The following is a 21,299-nucleotide window of genomic DNA, read 5'->3' as shown; positions in this document are numbered from 1 at the left end:
TGTGGTCAGGTGCATCCTGTTTGCTTTAATTATCCTTGAGATGTGTCTACAACTTGATTGGAATCCACTTGTGGTTTTCAATGTGGTTAGAGCTTAAACATATTGCTACCTGCTATGTTTAAGCCATTGTTAGAATATGTATTATGAAATGAAATTGGGATACAGTGTTGTGAGATTTTATTTGAAAAGGTATTCTCGCTATTGCTTGTTTTGTATGTTCTGTGTCCTGTGTGATGCTTTTGTTTTTGTAAATCAGGATTTGTTTTTGTTTAATAATTCTGATTCAGACTGGTAAAGTTACGACTACTATAGAAACAACATCAGGAACCCAAATGTGTTTGCACAACCTTCCTTTAAGTTGAGACTGTACTTTTTCTGTATGATGTAGTCCCCAGGGATCAAACCAACAACATAGTTTATGCTTTCAGTTTAAGAACAATGAAATTCACAATATAATTAACTTTTCATATCATAACAATATTTATAAATGCATGTATACCATATAAGCACAAATGAATTCTCCATAAAAAGCTATTTGACTTGTTTACAAGTTTATATTGTTTTGCTCATTGTCCATTTTGTTAATTTTTCATGTAGCAGTCACGTGAGTATAAATCTTTACAACTGATTGTCATCTTGCATTTGTAAATTGTTCAGCTGGTAAGACAAATGTGATGGTTGAGAGAAAAAGCCAGTTCTGCAACAACATTGAAGCCTTAACTAATATTGATGAATATGAAATGTATTAAAGAAAAGATCACCCACACTGTTTAGTTCTTGTAATTGTAGTCCAAATACAATCATTTTTAGATGTATTTTTATTTTAGTGAACAGATGAGGCTCATGGGTGTCTCAGTCAATAAACATACTGTACTCACAAGGAGTGCAGGCTGGGTATTACTGAATTACTGACATTTGAATTCAGGCTATATTTTCAGCCTGCGATTGCTAGCCTGCAGCAGCTGAGCACAGTTGATATTTTCCCACCACCGTTCCTTAGGTTACGGCTGAAGTCCATTTAAACCAGGGGTGTCAAACTGAATCCCTAAGGGGCCGCAGTATCTGCTGGTTTTTGAGGCATTCCATGACTTAAATGCATGGAAGAGAACAACCCAAAAACCAGCAGACACTGCGGCCCTCCAGGACTGGAGTTTGACACCTGTAATTTAAACAATGTGTCACTGGTCCTTGAGCAGCCATCATCAAATCAGGACCGTGAATCCATATCCGGCCCAGACTTTCTTTACACTCAGGTACTAAACTGAACAATTAGTGCTACAGATCACACCTGGCTTCATACTTACAGTGACTGTAAGTATGATTATAATAAGATGTAAAAAATAGTTTGTTCATATCTCAGTCAGCAATTTTTATTATTATTATTATTTTTAATTTTAATAATTTTTTTTTTTGTGGGGGGACGCGTGATTTCCTCTTGATAGATAATATTCAGTTCATTTCTAGTATCACAAATATTAAGACGACAATATTTCTAAACGCGTGGTGTTAAAGATGAGCTTTATCCATTTGGTGTTCCGTATTACGTCATGGTCTGGTACAGGTCATCGTACCATAGTGCTACCGGTGCGGGTTGACGTGTGCTTTAAGTCTGTGTTATGCAGCTGCACAAGGCAATTATTTGCTAGCAGGATACATGTATTGTAAACACTAAGGTGGTATGAGAAGTGACCGATAACCGCTAAACTAACCAGAATAATAAGTTGCTACAATGGCAGCTGATTGGGAGGAAATTAGACGTCTTGCAGCAGACTTTCAAAGAGCACAGTTTGCTGACACGGTTCAAAGGTAGGCTGGATTGCTGCTGCTAATTCGCTAACTATGTATAGTCCTTGGTGAATTAAGCTAGCTGTGCTGCTTGAGAATAGCCTAAACGTCCATATACAATGCCAAGTTACACTTTTGCAAGACTGCTTGTAGTACTAATGTGTTCCTGCAGCTGGATAACTTCTGCTAGCTAGTCGTTATAGCTATTTAGGTGTAACGTAACGTTAAGTTAACTTAATGTAATGTTTTGAATTCATTTGCGGTTTGACAGGTCTACGGTTGCGAGCTAGCTACAGTACTTGAATACAGTACTTGAATAGTCAGCGAATAGCAGTGTACTTCACTTGCTCAGGTTAATTTCGCACGCGTTAATTGAGTTGGATGTCTCGGGTACGTTTTGGCCGCATAACGTTATATAACCACTGACTGTTTTGCTTGCTTGACTAAAATTATCGCGAGCCTATTGCTGGCTTGCTCTACTTGTTCGTTGACGGCAACTTTAGCTAGCCTGCTCACTTCAGATGGTTACTAAATAGCAAAGCCGTGTTTCAGATTGACTATTTTATAGAGCAGACTTTATTCGAAATTATAGCTACTTTTATAGCACCATTGTTTTAGCTAAATTGCTAGCTAGGTTATGTTACTTTATGGGTTGTTTTTTTTAGCTGATGACTGGTGTTCAACTGGCGTTCAGCCCATTATGGACAGAAAAAAGTGGCTGAGAAGAGATCAGCTTAGTTACCTGTTCTGAAGATTCTCTTTCCGATTTTCTTTCAGACTGTCAGAGCGCAACTGCATCGAAATTGTCGCCAAACTGGTTGGAGATAAGCAGTTGGATGTGGTGCACACGCTGGATGGGAAGGAGTACATTACCCCAGCTCAGATCAGCAGAGAGGTCCGGGATGAGCTTTATGTCCATGGAGGTCCGTTGCATTCATTAGAAGCTGGCATAATCTTTAATTTGACTTTACATGACTACATTGCATCCCTAACCATTAATAAAAATATGGTGTTTAGAGATTTGCTGACAATCTACCGCACTATTGCAAAAATAGTTTTGTTTAAAGAAATATGAGCTAGACATGAAAGCCATTCAGCGAGATTATTGTAAAAACTGCCTAAATCTTTTTGAAAAGGATTAATTGAACCGTGTTTTAAATTAGCTATACATTTGCACTTTCTTTTTATTCAAGGCCGGGTCAATATTGTGGACCTACAACAGGTGAGGGTTTTCTTTTCAAAAATGATGTATCTTGGTTAATACATAGAATGTGTGTACATTTAACATCAGTACAGTTCCAATCACAGGCCTGCAAAGCTAAAAAAATAAATTCAATTCCTATGGCAGTACCATAAATGCAAATCATGTAATTTGACAAAAGCTTCTACAAAAATAAGAAATAATGATTGTCCATAAAAGAAGACATAAATAAGGACATTTTCCTTACTGCTTATTTCTGCCTGCAGATTATTAACGTGGATTGGGTCCATGTTGAGGGCAGAGCCAATGACATTGCAAAGTCAGACAAAACTGTCCAGCTGGTACTGGGACAACTCGTTGATGAGTAAGTTCACGTGGGAACCAATAGCAATACCGTAATGCATAAGTACATTTTAAAAGTAACAATCATTGGTAATTTCTATTCATATTCTTCCCTTTCACCATTGTTATTGTTATTTGTAATAACAGTATTAATTCTGGCATTTATGCAGCAGATGGAAGTTTCAATGTAATGAAGGCAACTCACTCACTGCCAATGGCTGGCATTTTCTGCAAGAACACAAACCCATATTTGCTGAGTTTGGATGTTTAAGTTAACCTGCCGGACTGGCAGCAGTCTTATTTCTGTACTAGGTGTTTGGACCAAACTGGGTGTGTGGGTACTTCTGCTTTTGTGACCAGTTTATATAGACATTACTTTTTTCTTTTTTCCTTTTCCTAATGTGAATGCAAAAAGAGCTATCACAGTATTTACAGTCAGTTAAAATGGAATATCCCCTGGGGATAGTCAGGGCTATTTTCATGGATATTGTATTGCATTACGTTAATGGCATGTCATGTATCCAGAGCGACGTACTGTTGATTAGACTAAGCAGGAGACAATCCTCACCTGGAGCAATGCAAGGTTAAGGGCCTTGCTCAAGGGCCCAACGGCTGTGCGGATTGTGGCTACACCGGGGATTGAACCACTACCTTGCGGGTCATGTATCTTAATACAAGCCGCCTATTACCGACAGTATGAGCACCCTCAGATAGCTAGTGGCTTCTGGCCCAAATCCGGCACCGCCAGGTCAGAATGGGTGCAGACCTCTGGCTATCTGGGGCCGCTCATAGGTCATCCCTATTTAAATGCGCCTGCTTGTGAATAATTCTAAAAGGTTCTCGAGAAAAAGGATCCCACCTCACCAGTCACATGTTTAATGAATAATTCTGCCCACCCTGCATACTGACCACTTAATGCGCATCTTCAGTACCTATCTGGACCAGCTTGCAGAGGAGGTCAATGACAAACTGCAGGAGGCTGGCCAGGTCAGCATTGCAGAACTCTGCAAAAGTTTTGATCTCCCAGGGGATTTTCTGACTGAGGTGAGTCTCCACAATTTTGGGATTTATTCTCCAAGCAGGGATGATCTAGTGCAGCTGTAGCATTGTTGCGCTTAACTTCAGTTAGTCTTTTGCCAATAAGAAATATCCCAGAGTATAATAACAAAATGTTATAAATTAGACATGTTGGTACAGTCTACAATTGGGGCTCCCTTTATATCTCACTACTGGGCAATTTAAGCATTACCATATTACATTGCTTTGAGGAGGAGGGCAGCCGAATAAGACTTCGGGGTGAATCTGTGTATTCTCAGTGATGACTGTTTTAGGAGTTACATTACCTTACAGTTATTTAGCTGATGCTTTTATCCAAAGCGAATTAAAGTTGATTTGACTTAGCAGGGGCCAATTCCAGCAATGTGCGGTTAAGGGCCTTGCTCAGAGACTCACAGCTACACAGATCTTGTTGTGGTTACAGTGGTGTTTGAACTACCAACCTTCTGGGTGCCAGTCAAGCAACTTAGCCACTAGGCTATAGGCTGAGTTCGCATCACGCAATAACTGCACACTGGCCCTTGTCTTCACAGGTGTTGTCCCAGCGCCTTGGGAAGATTATCCAGGGCCAGATGGACCAGTACAACCGAGGCGTCATTTTCACGGAAGCGTTCCTGTCCCGGCACAAAGCACGCATTTGTGGGCTTTTCAGTGCAGTAACTCGGTATGTTACACCCCCACCTCAGTATACTGTATGCAATTTTTTTTTCTCTTTCAGTATACTGCAGAACTGATCTAATGTTCTTTTTTTTTATTTTTATTTGTAGGCCAACACCGATCAACAATCTGATAGGTCTCTATGGATTTCACGAACATCTTCTGTATTGTAAGTTATTATGAGGTTTAATCAAAAGTCCCAATAGGGACTTACATGTGAACATAGTTTCTGGACTGTTCCTCAAACTCATTTGCTAACTTACAGTAGCTATTAAGTTTTACTGCAAGTAGACACATATTACATCAGGGAAAGGGCTTCACTTTAACCAGTTGACTGACTGATGTAGTTGCACAGTACAACTGGGTCAGGTTCCCTTTCAGTTGTACTTAAAAATGCCTAAAACGAATTGAGCTGGTTGCATAGACACAGATTAAGCTTAGTCCTGGACTAAATTGAGTTTTATCATCATTCAACAAATGGCATACATATACTCATGGCACATATAGTACACACACAAGGCCCTCGCCCTGACAACATAATTCCTTTTTCACTAGTGGTTTTGGAGGAGCTTGTGAGCAGTGGACGTCTCAAAGGCACAGTTGTGGGGGGCAGACAGGACAAAGCCGTCTACATTCCCGACATCTACTCCAAAACACAGAACACCTGGGTCGACTCTTTCCTCAAGCAAAACGGATACCTTGGTACTTGCCTCAAGCACGATGATCGCAATAATGTTTGCACTTTAGGGCAGCATGTCTGAATTCTGGGCATTACCTTACTGATTACGTTACAACACAGTTAAAAAACAGATTTTAAAAAACATATAAAAGAGGAAGCAAGAACCGGTACAAAATAGACAGGATTCAGTTTTAGAACAGAGTTGGGCGGGGGGGCGGGGGGCGGTGTACAATTAAAATCGTCTAAGTCAAATATATTTTCGAAAGGATTTTGAAACCACTTTCTTAACGCTTTACCATGCCAGGATGGAGAAAGTTTGTCCACATGTTTGTGAAGGATTGCCCTGTACGTGTTTCCCTTTAGAGTTTGACGCTTTGACCAGGCTGGGAATCCCTGATCCAGTGAATTACATCAAGAAGCGTTTCAAAACCAGCAAGCTCCTGTTCCTAAAGGCAGTCTGCGTGGGTTCAGCGATCGTTGACCAGGTCGAGGCATCTGTTGAGGAAGCGGTCAACTCCGGCAACTGGACTGACCTGCAGGTAGGCCCATACGCACATAGCTGCCATGCAAAACAGACAACTAGACCAAGCTCTCTGGGGCTCTTTCCCTATCATTTTAAGGTTCTCGGGTATTGTCCCATATTGTTTCTCGATGAAAACATGCTTTAGTGTAACTGCTATGGCATGTCTAATCTGCATGTGAAGCTAATGGCAGGGCTTAAGGTTTGATTTCAGGCATAGAGCAGTTTAAATTATTCATAAAATACATAATTCAGTACATTTATTTTCAGCCTCACAAATAGTTCTTGCTATAATCCCTGTAACGGTCCCACCACTGCTGGTTTGGAAATGCTGCATTTAGTTTTATTTTCTGTGAAATAAATCTGTATTTTTAACAGGCCATTTGAACGGCCACTTAGCTACCAATAGCACCGTTACGGCGTTGCCTCCCTCTCCTCCAGCCGATGCTTCCGAGCTGCCTGTCCCCGGAGGACATCAGCATCCTGCTGAACCAGGTCCTCAGGACCGCGAACGTGCAGTCGTCGGCCAGGATCGTGAGCGGCACCGTGGTCGTCAGCGAGAAGTTCCTCAGCAGCTGCCTCGCTCTGTTTGACGAGTCCATGCAGCAGAGGGCAGTCAAGGTAAGCGCACCGCGATGGAGAACCGGCTCCCACTACAGAGCCTGAGTGGAGTCACCGCTGTGCAGCTTTGATAGTATTACTTGCTTTATTTGTGTGGCACCTTTCATACAGAATCCAGCTCTAAGTGCTTAACGGAAATAATAAAAGGTAGGGAATAACATCGCGATCATAGTCAATTTTACAAGTTAAAAACATACATTTTGAGAGGGAATAAAATAAAGTATTTATTTCAAAAATAAATAATGAGATAATATGAAAATCAAAAAATATTAAAATGGAAGTTTAAATTGTGACGGTAATGATAACGTCTCGCATTGATCTGAAGTAATCTCGGAAGCAACTCGATGACCTCGAATGCTATCAAAAAAGTGTTTGGAGAACGACATCGTTCAGCATTATGCAAGAGCGGGCATAACCCGGTTTTACACTGCCGCTGTGATAACGTTTATTTAGGACAAGAAATGGGTGTCATTAATCTGTTTCCATTTGCTCTGTCTTTCTCCTGGATGACTCTGGAACTGCAGTCCTGTACGTTCATTATATAGTTGATTTAACTGGCATGTAAGCTCTTGTAAGTCACCGACCGTATTCTGTGTTATTTTTCTGTGGGCAGCCTGTGTTCCCAGTCACGGTGTCTTGAGGTGGCTGGGTGAACCGTTTCATTTCCGTTGTCTGAGGGCTGCTCTATTTCAGGAAATAAAGAACAACCCAGTGTTTCTGATTACTGAAGAGGACATTAAACAAGCTTCTACTCTGCTGGAGAACACAGCCCCCTCCAGAAAAGAAAAGCGTGAAGAACAGCGGAGGAAAAAAGCCACAGGTAGGCTAGTAGAATCATTTGTCGAAATATAGGTATCTTGTCAGTGCTTTATATGAAACACACTGCATTTTCAGCTATCCTTTTAGAGCCAAATTCCCAGACAGAGGGATTTGTTTGATAAAATATACATTTATACATCCACATTGCAAATAAATCTACTTTCTGGGTGCTTGGTAAAGTATGTGTATCTTTCCTGATATTCATTTTCAATTACCCATCAACTTTTATGGGAACATCACCTCCCCACCTCTGCTGTCTCTTAATTATGTGCCATGTTTTTAATGACTCATATAAAGTAATGGCAGCTTGTAACCAGGCCATTTGTATCTAGGTCAGGCTTTATGTATATTTGCATAGTGGAGATGCCTAACTTCTTATTTTTTATTTGTATCCAGCTCAGGTTTTATGTTGCGGCGTGAAGATTACTTTTAATTTTGTATTTGAATCCAGGTCAGGTTTCGCGTATCTTTGCAGAGTGGAGATGCCTAATTTTTCATTTTTATTTTCGTAAAGAGGGCAGCGGCAGTGTGAAAGGTGGGGGAGGAGGGAACGCCAGAGAAATAAGGATCCGCAAAACCAAGAAGAAGAGCAGGAGGGGGGAGGAAGACAGCGATGAGGAAACCGCAGCTGCCCCACAGAGTACGGAGAGCCGCAATGGCGCCCGGCCTCAAACATTACCGCACCTGTGAGGTGTCACTGCACCGCTGTGATAGACGACTTCTGCTAGGAAATGATAACACATTATAACATTACAAAGGCCTGAACTACTATAATACTTCTTGAAGTATAACTGTGCCATGTACTGTTGTCAGACCTGGGTCAGTTGTATTGGTGAAATACTTTTCAACCTTCAAGGCGAGGGTTACAGTTTCTGCAGATTATATTTTGCAGTCATTTTTAAAGGAAACGTTTTGGACAGTTCTACATTCTGATTAAAAATTGATCAGTGTTTCAGAATTTTGTCGGTATCTAGAGTATTTGAAGTGCATAATTTGACAGAGGTTTGACCGTTACGGTTGTACGTACCTGTGAAATGGTTGTTAGTGATGCGGTGTACGGAACAGAGAGCTCTGGTGTAAAATCCGGAGTAAGCCGGCCTGCTCAAGGGAATAGTCATTGACTCCTGCAACACCGCGTCACCCAGTGACCCAATGCACCAGGGCTCAATTACAGAGGCAATTACTCCTTTTCATTACACTTCCTTCTTTGCCAAAGATCGAAACAAACAAACGGAAGTCCCGTTCCTGTCCCTGGAGGAAGTGACGGCTGTTTTGGAGAAGCATGTGTGTGACTGCCCGGAGGATATGCCCACTGAACTCGCAGAGCATCTAATGAGGTAGCGCCCTTGTCAACAGTGTTTTCACTGTTGTTGTGTTGTATTTTTTTCGGCTATTTCCTCTATTCATAAAGTGTCTCAGTTGGCATGCTGGTCTAACATCAGTTCTGCTTTGTGGCATTGTATTAATGTGTTAATGGGGGGAGTGGGGGGGGGGGGGGGTCTGGTCTGCTAACCTACCGTACATTTTGTTCAGGCAAAATCATTATATGAATGCCAAACCTATATGTATTTTTTTTACTCGATGAATAGACTGCATCAAGAGGATTAAATCCTTCTGCGTGCATTGTTCAGTAGAGTTAGGCTCGAGTAGCAACACACTTCAAGGCAGAATACTGATGCATGTGTACAAAACTGTGATAGAGAAATGATCATCCGTTGTTGCTGAGGCCACAAATTGTGCCGGTTGAATTTTCCACCAACCAGCTGTCCGACATCTGCCTCTTCAGTTTTCGGATGTTTTTCAAGTGTAGGATAAACGGGTCGAGGACGACTTTGAACTTGGAGATGGGTAACAAACAGACCTCTTTTGCTCATACTAGTGCTCATTGGACACATTCTCAGCGAAGGTGAAGCACGACGTTTGTCCACTCATTGATGAGATTGTCTTGCTTCACAGGCCTTTGACGAAAATGTACCAGGAAGTTGTGCGGACGGTTTTCATGTCCTCGACGAATGCGAGCGGTGGAGCCAACAGGAAGCAAAACGTCAAGGATCTGCAGGAGGAGATCAACAACCTCTACCATAACATCAGGCTCTTTGAAAAAGGGACAAAGTTCTTTTCAGGTACCTTCCACATTGTCTCATGTTAGCTTGCTCTCTAAATTAATTTGGTATCGCAATAAAAAAAAGTGAAATCATCCATTTGCAATTCTGTCTCTGAATTGTGTGATGGATTCACATTTCAGGAATAATTTTTTCTTCCTGCTTGCAAGCACAAAAAACTTTGGTAACACTTTAGTTTACAGCCTGTTAATTACCTAGCACTTTCTGGATAAGTATACAGCTACAGGTGTAATTATTAGGGAAGTACTTTCATTTCAGTGGTAAGTACTATCTAAATACTTTCTACAGTATGTCTTGTAGTAAATGCATACCTCTGAAATCAAAATGGTTACCTAAGGAGCGGGAATTTACCCAGTAAATACTAGATAATCAATGGGCTGTAAAATAATGCGTTACCAAAACTTTCCCAAACTTTCTATGGAGTGCTTTTATAAGTATTCATTTAGAACCAGCATCATAGAATAGACTGATAGAGAAATACTAATGTAAAAATCATCTGATCGATGGGCTTGTGTAATGACCGATGGCAATAAGGCAAGTGTAGATTATTTACTATTAAAGGGGACTGGGTTTATATATCCAAGTTCGGAGAAGCCATTTTGGAAATTTGTCCAGAACACCAGAGGCTACATAATCTGTCAGCAGGGCACTAACCATGTCTCATATTTCCAATGCAAATTACCCTCACCTGTATCCAGATGTTGAGTGCAAGTTGAACCTTATTGATTCAAGCTGATGTTTTCTTTAACTACATAAATACACTTTCTTCATTTTAAAGATGAAACTCAGGCGAACATTTCCAAACATGTCTTGAAGACCGTGTGTGCCGATGTCACCAACATCCTTGTGAACTTTGCGGCGGCAGAGTTCATGACAGCCGCAGAGAGTCCCAGCTCAATCTCCAATGAGGTGAGCTTCTGGCTTACGCAAACTGCACAGTCATTGGACCACTTTTGTCTTTTTTGGTCAGTGAATCTACAGTGCACTCCATAATGTTTGGGACAAAGACCCATTATGACTTGATTTGCCACAATTCTTTGGGGAATCACGCAATTAACATGTGGTTAAAGTGCACGTACTCAGATTTTGATAAATAAGACATTATGTCTACAGTCCGTGCTTATCTCGGGTATCTTCAGGTCAGGGTGAAGATTTTGGGGAAGCTGCCCGAGGAAACTAAGGCACCTCTTATGAAGCTACACAACAGCCTCAATGGAAAGGTAAGCTCCTTTTATTACAATGAACCTCTCTTTATTGGGACGGCAGATATCACACACAAGTGGGCAGGGCACACCCCAGGCAGTGTCCATAGAGCAAAGAGAGTTTACTGACCTTGTAAAATATATGCATTTATTTATGAGGCTTATACACTCAGCGAGCAATTTTAGGTATTTATGAAACTTTTTTTAGACTTTTTTTTTTTGCTGACCCGTATCTGCATGGTTTTATGCATTGTATTGCATTGCTGCCACCTGATTGGCTGATTAGGTGTACAGGTGTTTCTAATAAAATGCTCAGTGAGTGTAAACCTGTATAGTAATCAGTTTGTCATTTTGTTTTGTAGAACATCGAAGACTTCCTAACCAGTCTGGAACCTTCCGCTGAGGTGTGCGGGTTCTTGCTGAAGAGAGGAGATAAGAAGAGAGAGAGGTAAAAAGGCAGCCGTCTTCCTGCCGTTGGCCGCACGGGATAAAACTCAACAGCGGGGGCACGTTTGAAGCGACGTTTGCGAATGAATTAACCTTAAGGCGCGCTCTGTGTGGATCTTCAAAGGGACCTGCGTGTGTGTTTCCAGGCAGGCTCTGTTCCAGCACCGCCAGGCCCTGATGGAGCAGCTGAAGGTGACGGAGGACCCGGCGCTGGTCCTCCACCTGACCAGCGTGCTGCTGTTCCAGCTGCACACCCACTGCATGCTGCACGCCCCGGGCCGCTGCGTCCCGCAGATCATAGGAACCCTCGTCGGCCGGGTCCCTGAGGTACGGGGGCCCTCCCGTGTCACCTGCCCTGCCTCCTGCAACTCCTTTACAGCGTTAACATTCATTTCAGAGACCTCCAAAGCTTAGAAAGATTCAAAAGTAAAAAAAAAAAGTAAAAAAAAAAAAAAAACCTTATTGAAATTCGACTTCCTGGCAACTTAGCACTTCTCGCACTGTGGACACTAGCAAAAGCCAGAGCAATATAGCAAAACGTTGAGAAAAGGCTCAGAAATGCTCACCTTTTTCTACCACTAATGTGTACCTACTGCTTGATTTGCCCAAAAGCTAAATATTATTTAGCTCCGTATCAAGCCTGGCCCCAGTGTTTCTGCAGTTGAAGCAGTTAAAGACCACATTCTTACAAAGAGCATTGTGGGCAGACAGACTCGAATCGTAAACAAGTGCAGCATTGTTGAGAGTGGCTGTGGAAGGTTGTGATATTTAAGTTATTTTTCTTCGTCTCCAGGATCAACACAGACTCCTCTCCAGGTACCAGACTCTGGTGGTGAAGCAGCTGGTAGGTCAGAGTAAGAAAGGGGGGCAGGGACACTCAGAGGCGGAAAATTTGGGGCAGGAGGGGGAGGCTGAGACCGTTCGAAAGGAACTGCAGTCCCTAACCGGCGAAGTGAAAGACCTCGTTCTGACGCCCAGGAAGACGTCCGTGACCGAGGACTGAACTACTCCGATGGGAAAGAAGATGAACGATTGATAGAAAGAACCGCCTACCCGTTAGCGAAAAGCTTAGATGGGGCCTTCTCATTACAGTCGGTCTCGGGCTCGCTCAAAACCATTTTTGTTCTGAAGTTTTTGTCACATATACCACCATGTGACTGTGCTTGTAGTAGCACACAAGATTGTTGTATTTTTTTGTTGTATCAAGGGCAAACTGTCCTGAGAACCTTTCGTACCTTTACCTGACCATTTCTAAGGTGGCCAGTATGGTCTTAAAACATTTCTGTGTACTGACTTATGTAACACTTTAAGATCATGTGTGTTGGCAATTTAGCGTTTATTCCCCTTAAATCGAATCAGTCATCGCAGACAGTACTATTTTTAAGATAATTTAAAGAGCTGTCTGTATTGAGAATTATTTACGCAGAATGGAGCAAAAATATGTGTAATTGTAATGGCAATTGTCCACTGGATAATCTCACACTGCAACTGTACTACATGACATTTAAGCAGTGTGCTAAATAAACGTGGATTCCACAACAGCTGGTGGTACAAAATAAACCAAAAAATTTATGTTTACAATATTTAAACCTACAGCGCTACAGTGTGGCAGACAAAATGCTGAATATTAATTAAATTCTTAATGGTATTATAATTTTGTTAGTTGTGCATTTTGCTTTTAGTTTCCTGCTACCTAGACTGAAATGTATTTAGTTTTTTATCTTAGATTTTTTTTTCATTCTGAGCATTGCAAAGCTAAATTATAAATCATGCTCAAACACACATAAGAGAAAAACTTGAATAGAGTGGTATAATTCAACGAAGATCGCAAAGTTTCCCAGTGGTTTGATGTGCTGTCTTTTTAGTTAATGTAATTCTTCACTTTTTCCCTCTCATGGGCATTTTGAGTCCAAGTCTCACAAAAACTAATACAGTAAAGAAGTGCATATACAATATTTTGTAATGTAATATCTGTAATATCTATTACATTATTACATTACAAGATATATTTTGTAATGTAATAATGTAATATCTGAGCATAAAAAATATTTTTTTTTATGCTCCACACTGAAGTATGGGTAGCAGGCTAACAAGTTACTAATGGTTACAATGACCATTAATGGCTGTTGCATTAACCAGACCTCATAACTTTACTTTCCATCTTATGTTTGTAGCAAATCTCTGCTACAAAAATGATTTTACTCAAAGCAGAAGCTGCAAGGCAGCTCGAGAACTCTCCTCTGTACAACAACAACATTAAATAAAACCTACATTATTTTGGTCAAGACATTGTTTATATTGGTAATTGGTGAGGAGATAGAAGTCCATCAAATAAATCTTACCATGAGCCATCTTACTGCATTGTAGCACGTTATACCCAAACCCTGGACATTTTTCATGTGGCCAAAGTTTTGTTTTCCTCCTATATAAAATCATTTTCTGAATACAGCCGGGACATTCAGAATGTAATTGTGCCATTACACTCAGATCAGATCAATCATCAGATTTAAAGCCAATATATGCTAGTTTACATGAATAAAATTAATCCTTATTTTCTGACACATTCCTGGTTTGTGCACTTGCGGTCACTGACGGTCACTTGTGTCATTCCTATTCCTGTACTCCTGAACAGATCACTTGAACAGGCTGATTAATCATCAGAGTGCCTCTGTTAAATTAAATGTGAATACACAGGTCAGGAATCCATTGCAGGGCCCACACACAATTCATGCAGTCATAACGCAAGCACAATTTAGACAATTTAACCTAACCTGCATGCATTTGGACTGGGAGGGAACCCATGCAGATACAGGGAGAACATGCTAACTCCAAACAGAAAGGCCCTTGGCTGGGATTCAAACTTGGTACCTTCTTGCTTCGGGGCAACAGTACTACCCACTGCACCAATCCACTGCCTATACTGCCATTGGAAATTGATATTAAGCTTTTTAATACGGGTGCAACTGTCACAAGACTAAAAGAAGGCCATGTGAAAACTTCCAGAACATTGACAACATCACAATCACAATCACGGTTAAATGTAGGGTTTTTGTGGTATTTCATAGTAGTAAATATAGTCTCACTAATGCCTTTATCATTGTCATTAACTGGTATGGTATGATATGGAGCACCTCTCCCAACTGTGCAATGTATGTACAATATGTGCAAAACAATGTACACAAATAGTATGTTGTCAGGAACTGTAACACCAAACCCATATGCAAGACATACAAGATAAAATATAGAGGGAGGAACTGCAGAACAGAATGCATGAAGTTCTTTTTGATGTGCCTTAAGGTAACACAAACTTAATAATAATGCATTTCAATGCATGCAGTTCCTCAAAACGGTTCATCCCATATTAATGTTGTCCTTGTCATTGTACACACATCTCAGGCTGGTGTCTAAATGATTATTCTCTCTGATAATGAGGAATACTCACTTGTCTTAAATGCTAAATACAGACTTTGATGTCTCTGGAAATTGATACTGTTTAATGATGGAGATGCTTTTGATTTTGTGCTCTTCAGCACTGCATAACGTTGCCATGTCAACAATGATAAGCAGCTCAGTTGTTGAGCTGCTCAGAAAATGTTACATTACCACATATGTGGGCCAGATGGCACACGATTTGAATAAATATAACAGATGTGGGATTTGTCGGTAAAAAGGGAGCCAGTCGGCAGTAGGGATGATTATTGTTTGTTCAGTGTATAACTGATGCAAAGATTTCTGTCATTGGTGAAACTTGCCTGATACTTTATGTATTATATTTCATTTGTTATAATGTTTAGACCAGTCACTAAATATAATTCGATATTGTTATTTTGTGTACAAAATAAATCAAATATATAATATTCCGGTTTTGAAATATAAGAAACAATTTGAGACAGATCAGTGCTTCTTACTTTACCACTGGTTTGCCATGCTACATCATTAATATACATTTTTATACATATTTTTTCTGAAAGGTTTTTGTTTTTTCTTAATCTAAAAATAATTTCCCCCCCCCCCCTTGCTTTTCTATATACAAAAGTATGAAAGGGAATAAAAAGTAGTACAATTGTGTACAACACCAGACCTATATGCAATTACAAATTGTTACTTCTAACATTCCTATCATGTGTGGCACTGATTGCGTGGAGACAATGGGTGTTCGAAGTTAATGTTCATGGGTAACATTTCAGTCAATAGCTGAGTTGGAGCGTTTACCCTCTTGTTGAGTGTTAACATTTGCATGTTAAATGAGACAATCAAGAGGCGTTGAATCAAGCTATGATTCAGCCTGTAACTAAAGTGGTTCAAGATCAACCGTGACGTGAGAAGAGAACAAAAGGGACTATATAATACCCAAACTATATAATATTAAGAATAAGAAATAATGATACACTGCTATTTTTACATAGCTACTTCAAATCATTTATCCAGAGATGTGAACTCCATAGTCCCTGAGACTGTAAACCTATAGTACAATATAACATGAAAGCTGTGCAATTAAAACAATTATAATCTAGTCATATTTCCCAGACTGCATGATCTGAGATAATAACACCAGGTTCAGTCCTTCTGTTCCATTTTAGTTTAGATTCATTTATTTTTTTCTTCCAAAGAATTAGGATAATGGAGGATTATTATTCATTTGTAATTGGCTGCATTTGAATAGACAAGGCTACCAAGAGTCAATTAGCATCACCATCTATTGATCTCACATGTATGTTTGTTCTTATCAAGCATTTGCTGGCAAGTGCACGGTGATTAGGAATAACATTCCACCAATACATTTGAAGTCAATGCATTACACTGAGTAAGTCTGACCATGTAGTAGTCATGATTCAACAACCTTGAAAAAAGTGACCGTGCGATTCAGAGTCATTGTTGTGGGTGTTCTTTCCTTTGTCGACACAGGCATTGAAGAGTAGGAGAGAAACACTCAGTACTGAACTACTTATGCCTCTTTTGTCCTTGGAGGTTAAAAAGCCCACAGTTTACCCTTGAACACTTGAAGTGGGCTGATACCAACAGAGAAAAAGAACTTCAGGCCCTGCAGTACATGAAGACTGTTATGGCTTTTCTTAACCTATTCAAGAACCTAACAAAACCTTTCAAAGAAAATTAACATACCTCCATATTCTGTAAACAGTGGTCACAGTCACAGAAGACAAGAACCTTAGAAAATCTGAGCCATGGGCTACTCGTGACTAATTTATGATTACAGATTTGTAACAAATGGGAGTTCAATTTTCATCAATAGCGCCAGCATATGCCACAAGGACTACCCTAATAAAACCCGAAAAACTCAAGATTAGACAGTTGCTTTAATTTCAAGAAATACTTTGTTTTAAATTAAATATACTGTGGGAAAAAATGATGTGACTTCATCTACATTGCACTGCAAAGAATATTAACTGCATAGAACAATACACTGCATATTAACCCAAGTTAAATCAGGATTGATGCAAATTAAAAATTTAGACTGTTATTTTTACTGTTCCTGTTTATTATGGCTTGGATTCGGTTTGGATTTAAGGGGTCAGATTGAGAAATTATTTACAAGCCTGTGCAGTCCAATACCACCAACTGTCCGATCAATGCCTCAGAAAAGGGATTGTAAATTGTAAATAAGATTTTTACACTTTAGTTTTTTCAATGATATGCATTTTGCTTGACGATCTAAATATTGCGGTAAATCACTTTCCCCAATATGATGTGGTCTTGTCCATTTAGCATGTCTTGTGCAAATCAGTTTATCAGTATGAGAGATAATTTTGACAACCATACACATTTCTCAAAATGGCAGAAAATGTAATATGGTCGTCGAGGAACACCAGGAAACTATTATTTGTACTGCCAGGATTTTATGGCAAGACAAATAAATATAACAATAACGACAGCGTGTCCACCCATCTGTGTTTTTGCTTTCTACTCGTGACAGTATTTTGTGCTAGTCGGTCCAATATGAATCCCCTATTACATAATGCTCTATTAAACACACCGGAACACCCCACAACCCCCCACCCCCCTTCATTGAGTGACAATTCATCAAGATTGTCTGGTAGTCAAGGAAGGCATTGGAGCAAAAGAAAGGAAAAACTATCAGTGGATCTCCTCGCAAACTGCCGTGTTCACTCGGGTGCTGGGAGCTGCAAGTCACATGTGACCATATACACAGGTGCGTGAGCTCTGTTTCCATGGTAACCGCACACACTCCAGTAAGGATACAGGCGTGCTCAAAGTTAACAACGCATTCCTCCTTTCATGCTCAGACTCTTTGCTCTGGTCTTTTGGCTTAAACTAGGCCAATTCCGTAGATGTAGCACATGTAGTAGACCTTCCTTACTTTACCTCCACTGCCCTAGAAGAGCTTTCGAGACCAGTCTGGATTATACTTTCTGCCAGACGTCATTCACCCTGTTAATTTATTGAAATCAAATCGGATGAAGAAGCTGTTCCTTTGAGAGAGAGAATGTGCAAAGACTTGAAGCCTGCTCTTGGAAAGCAATAACAATGTTTGCACCACAGAGTGGATTCGAAATGCGTATTCATGAAAAGAGAAGATGTAATACAAGGTCGGGCAGAAGAATCTATTTTTAAGTTCGAAAAATATTAACTCTATGCAACATGGTAAAATGAGACAAAATCTCGTTGAGCGTTTGAATTCAACATTTTTGTACTGTATGAAGACAGCTGAATGCTGCCTTGTCAAATTATTGTAGCCACTGTCATTTTGGTGTAAAATAATGTGTCACAAATAGCACCTACTTGACAATTATATTTGTACTTCCTTGTTCCAATTTCTGTGGTTAAAACAACATCAATAATTACATCCTGCATAGCTGTTATTTCACATTTTCCGGCAGTTTTTTGTACATTTTCCACTTGTATTTAACACACTGGCCTGTTAGTGAGTTCAGGGTAGCTGGTCTGGACTCAAAGGCATTGTACAATGTTTGGTGTTTGGCCAAGATGATCATGCCAACTAAATGCAAGACTGACAGTACAGCACCAAAAAAGGAGTGCTTTTGTTTTGAGCAATCTCACATTAGTGTGTGCGCCTTTGATTTGAATGTGAATACATTAAAGGGCCCTTCAGGACACTTTCACTGTGATGTGATTTGATTTGTTGTAAGCTGTAGGTGAAAAGCTCTTATATAATCACAGTGGGGAGTGAATTAAGACAAATCAACTGAGAACACTGGGGGCTTGTAGGGGGATCACCAATACCAAGTTAAGTTGCAGACGTCCTGCAAAAAACACGAGTAAAATGTCTTCCCTCTCTGATGTCCTTTGTGAGTTGCATCCGAATAGACATTATCCTCAATAGATGGACACACTTCTTCAGTACATTTAATTTCTGTTGCAGTTCTTCCACAGACTTTGGTGATCTGGCTATTTTGCTTCTCGTTAAGTAAGTAATCCCAGTCAGCATCGATCACGTTTTAAATGTTTGGAAATCTCAAACTTGCTCTTTTCTACTGACACAATAATGCAGAAAACAAAAACAAAAAATATATCCAAGACCAAATTTATATTAAAAATCCAGGCAGGTTTTACAGTGCTGTAAGTTGCACCTAAATGCACAATATTCAAAACAACTTACATCTATGTATACAGTAGAGCTGTAAGAATAAGGAATGTGAAATAATTTGGTCTCCCTGTCCTGTCTTGTTTTCTGGAGAAAGCTAATCATTGTGGGAGAACACTAAGGCTTTTGTACTGAGGTCCACAGGGAGGACAAGGTGTGCAACAACAGAAGAGAAAAACATTTTCAAATTCTGTGGGTGGTAAATGGATCATTTAACTTTTCTCTCAAGGATAGCTACTTTAACCTGCCGAAGAAGTTAAGCAGAAAGAACATGAAAGATACAATTTCCACAGTATTGTGACAAATGGATATTGTACATTCTGCTACAAGCACCGAACATTGTAAATTCAGCACGTTTTATGTATAATCAGGATTTAACAGTGTTATCATTTGAATTGTGTGCAAGGTAATATTTTAAGAATATCTTATAAATTCAGTTTTGTTCTGTTTGTTACGACAAGGTTCCATTAAATGTTACTATAATTTTAAATCACTAGAGGTAGAAATGTTTAACACGTGACATTCTAACGTCCTTTATTTTATTCCACAGGAAAAAAAATACAATTTTATCTAGCTATTTATTTTATGCAGGCATCTCTGGAGACAACCCCCAAGTTTCTGTTGCTTAGTAATAGTGGTTCTGCATATGATTGAGGTGAGCTTCAAAGCCCCAAGCACACTCATTACTCACTGCTGGCAGGATAATGAATTCCTGAGAGGAAGCTGATTAGGAATATCATCCTTTATACTTACAATCCAGAGAATCGCCACAGCCACATGCATTTGCATAATCTTTATCTAAATTAACCTGGTCAAGCAACAAAGAGCACCTGAGGCACTCTGCTTTGAGGTTGAATATACACGTTTAAAAATGCCACACTGAGTTTTAAGTCTCAAATTGATTTTGGATGAAGTTCCGGTCGGCTACATGCAGTTAAGACATCATTAAATTAACTATGACTGTGGTGTGGCTACAGACATGACTATGCGTACATGACTATGCGTACATTCCAAACCTTACCTTTTCATGTAGCTATATGGTATGAGAATTATGAAATGTTCCATTTGCTCTTCTCCAAAAATAGTTCTTGGGTAGAATTTCTATGAAATAATAAAATTAGCAAGAGATCTAAAATTATTTGCTTGACATCTTAAACATGTTTGAACAGGCGTGACAGTGAATGCATCATTTCCACTGGGTGCAATTATAATTAATGATTCCAGTAATGATGACAACAGTCAGTGGAAAGGAATGGTGAATTAGTTACATTTGGGCAATCAACCTCACATGAAGGTAAACTAATGATATGCGGCTCAAAGTCATGCATAGCCAATTCTTATACACACAGCAATTCAAATGACAGTCCTCACTACTTTTTTCATTTACATGAAAATGAGGACTCACAGCTGTATACAAGAGGAAAACACATACAGTGGGGTGCAAAAATCTGGGCACCCCTGGTTTAAATGTCTGTTACAATTAATCCGTATGTGATTGACGAAAACCTGAACTCTAAACATTACATGATGTTACTAAAATGAGTTAAACATGAAAATTTTTCATTTTTTACCATTTATAAATTATTTAAAAAAGGAAAGGGGCCCTGTGCAAACCTCGTGCTTTGGACTGATGACGCCAATATTGAACTTTTTGGCCACCACTAAAGAAGGTTTTTTTGGAGAAAAAAAGGGTGAAACCTTTCTAAAGAAGAACACCTTGCCAACTGTGAAGCATGGAGGTGGGTACATTATGGTTTGGGGTTGTGTGGCAGCTGGGGGCACAGGAAATATTGTGCAAGTGGAAGGAAGGATGGATTCCAACAAATCTAAGAAATTCTACATAATGCATAGTCATATAGTGCATGCATATGCATGCATATAGTCCCCTTTTTACCCAACGTTTGACTTCTCAAGTGTAGGTATGAAGAAAATAAAAAATTTATTAAATTCATAAAGGTGTTGGTTGCAACATGTGGCATGCATTTAAAGCTTAATCAATAAGGCTTAATATGTGTCAAACATTAATAAGCAAGTGACAGATTAATTGCATCAGGACATTTTTATGAGTTCATGTGTACTGCTGTAAAATGTGGCCGATTTGACCCATTAGATGTTGTGGTAATGGACCAAGCATTTTGTCACACTTCCATCAGTCACTTCCCTGGGATGGGTGCAGAGATGAAAATTACTGACGAGAAAGCCAATAAATAGCCTTTATGTAAGGAGAATTGGATCAGCCAGAAGGCAGACACAGTTAGACAATGG

General features: G+C 39.8%; 1 protein-coding gene across 1 annotated transcript; it reads left to right on the top strand.

Moving 5' to 3' along the window:
- Positions 1-1,556: 1,556 nt before the first annotated feature.
- ufl1 (UFM1-specific ligase 1) lies at positions 1,557-13,737 on the top strand. Its single transcript, XM_061244023.1, has 19 exons — positions 1,557-1,806; positions 2,563-2,708; positions 2,979-3,007; positions 3,253-3,350; positions 4,258-4,372; positions 4,918-5,048; positions 5,152-5,210; positions 5,597-5,743; positions 6,084-6,259; positions 6,682-6,861; positions 7,555-7,681; positions 8,195-8,320; positions 8,897-9,017; positions 9,637-9,803; positions 10,582-10,712; positions 10,943-11,023; positions 11,368-11,453; positions 11,599-11,779; positions 12,246-13,737. Exons 1-19 carry the CDS (start codon positions 1,730-1,732, stop codon positions 12,453-12,455), a joined length of 2,388 nt encoding a protein of 795 aa, XP_061100007.1. The 5' UTR covers positions 1,557-1,729; the 3' UTR covers positions 12,456-13,737.
- The last annotated feature ends 7,562 nt before the right edge of the window (positions 13,738-21,299 follow it).

The sequence above is a fragment of the Conger conger genome, chromosome 5, assembly GCF_963514075.1.
Source record: "Conger conger chromosome 5, fConCon1.1, whole genome shotgun sequence".
NCBI lineage: Eukaryota > Metazoa > Chordata > Actinopteri > Anguilliformes > Congridae > Conger > Conger conger.
Note: the sequence above shows the minus strand (reverse complement) of the source record. Positions and strands in the feature narration are given on the sequence as shown.

Excerpts from the sequence above, each read along its gene's own strand:
- ufl1 (XM_061244023.1), top strand. The coding sequence starts at position 1,730 with ATGGCAGCTGATTGGGAGGAAATTAGACGTCTTGCAGCAGACTTTCAA. Across the intron at positions 10,713-10,942 it reads CCAGCTCAATCTCCAATGAG|GTCAGGGTGAAGATTTTGGG; the intron begins GTGAGCTTCTGG and ends GGGTATCTTCAG. Across the intron at positions 11,024-11,367 it reads ACAACAGCCTCAATGGAAAG|AACATCGAAGACTTCCTAAC; the intron begins GTAAGCTCCTTT and ends TTTGTTTTGTAG.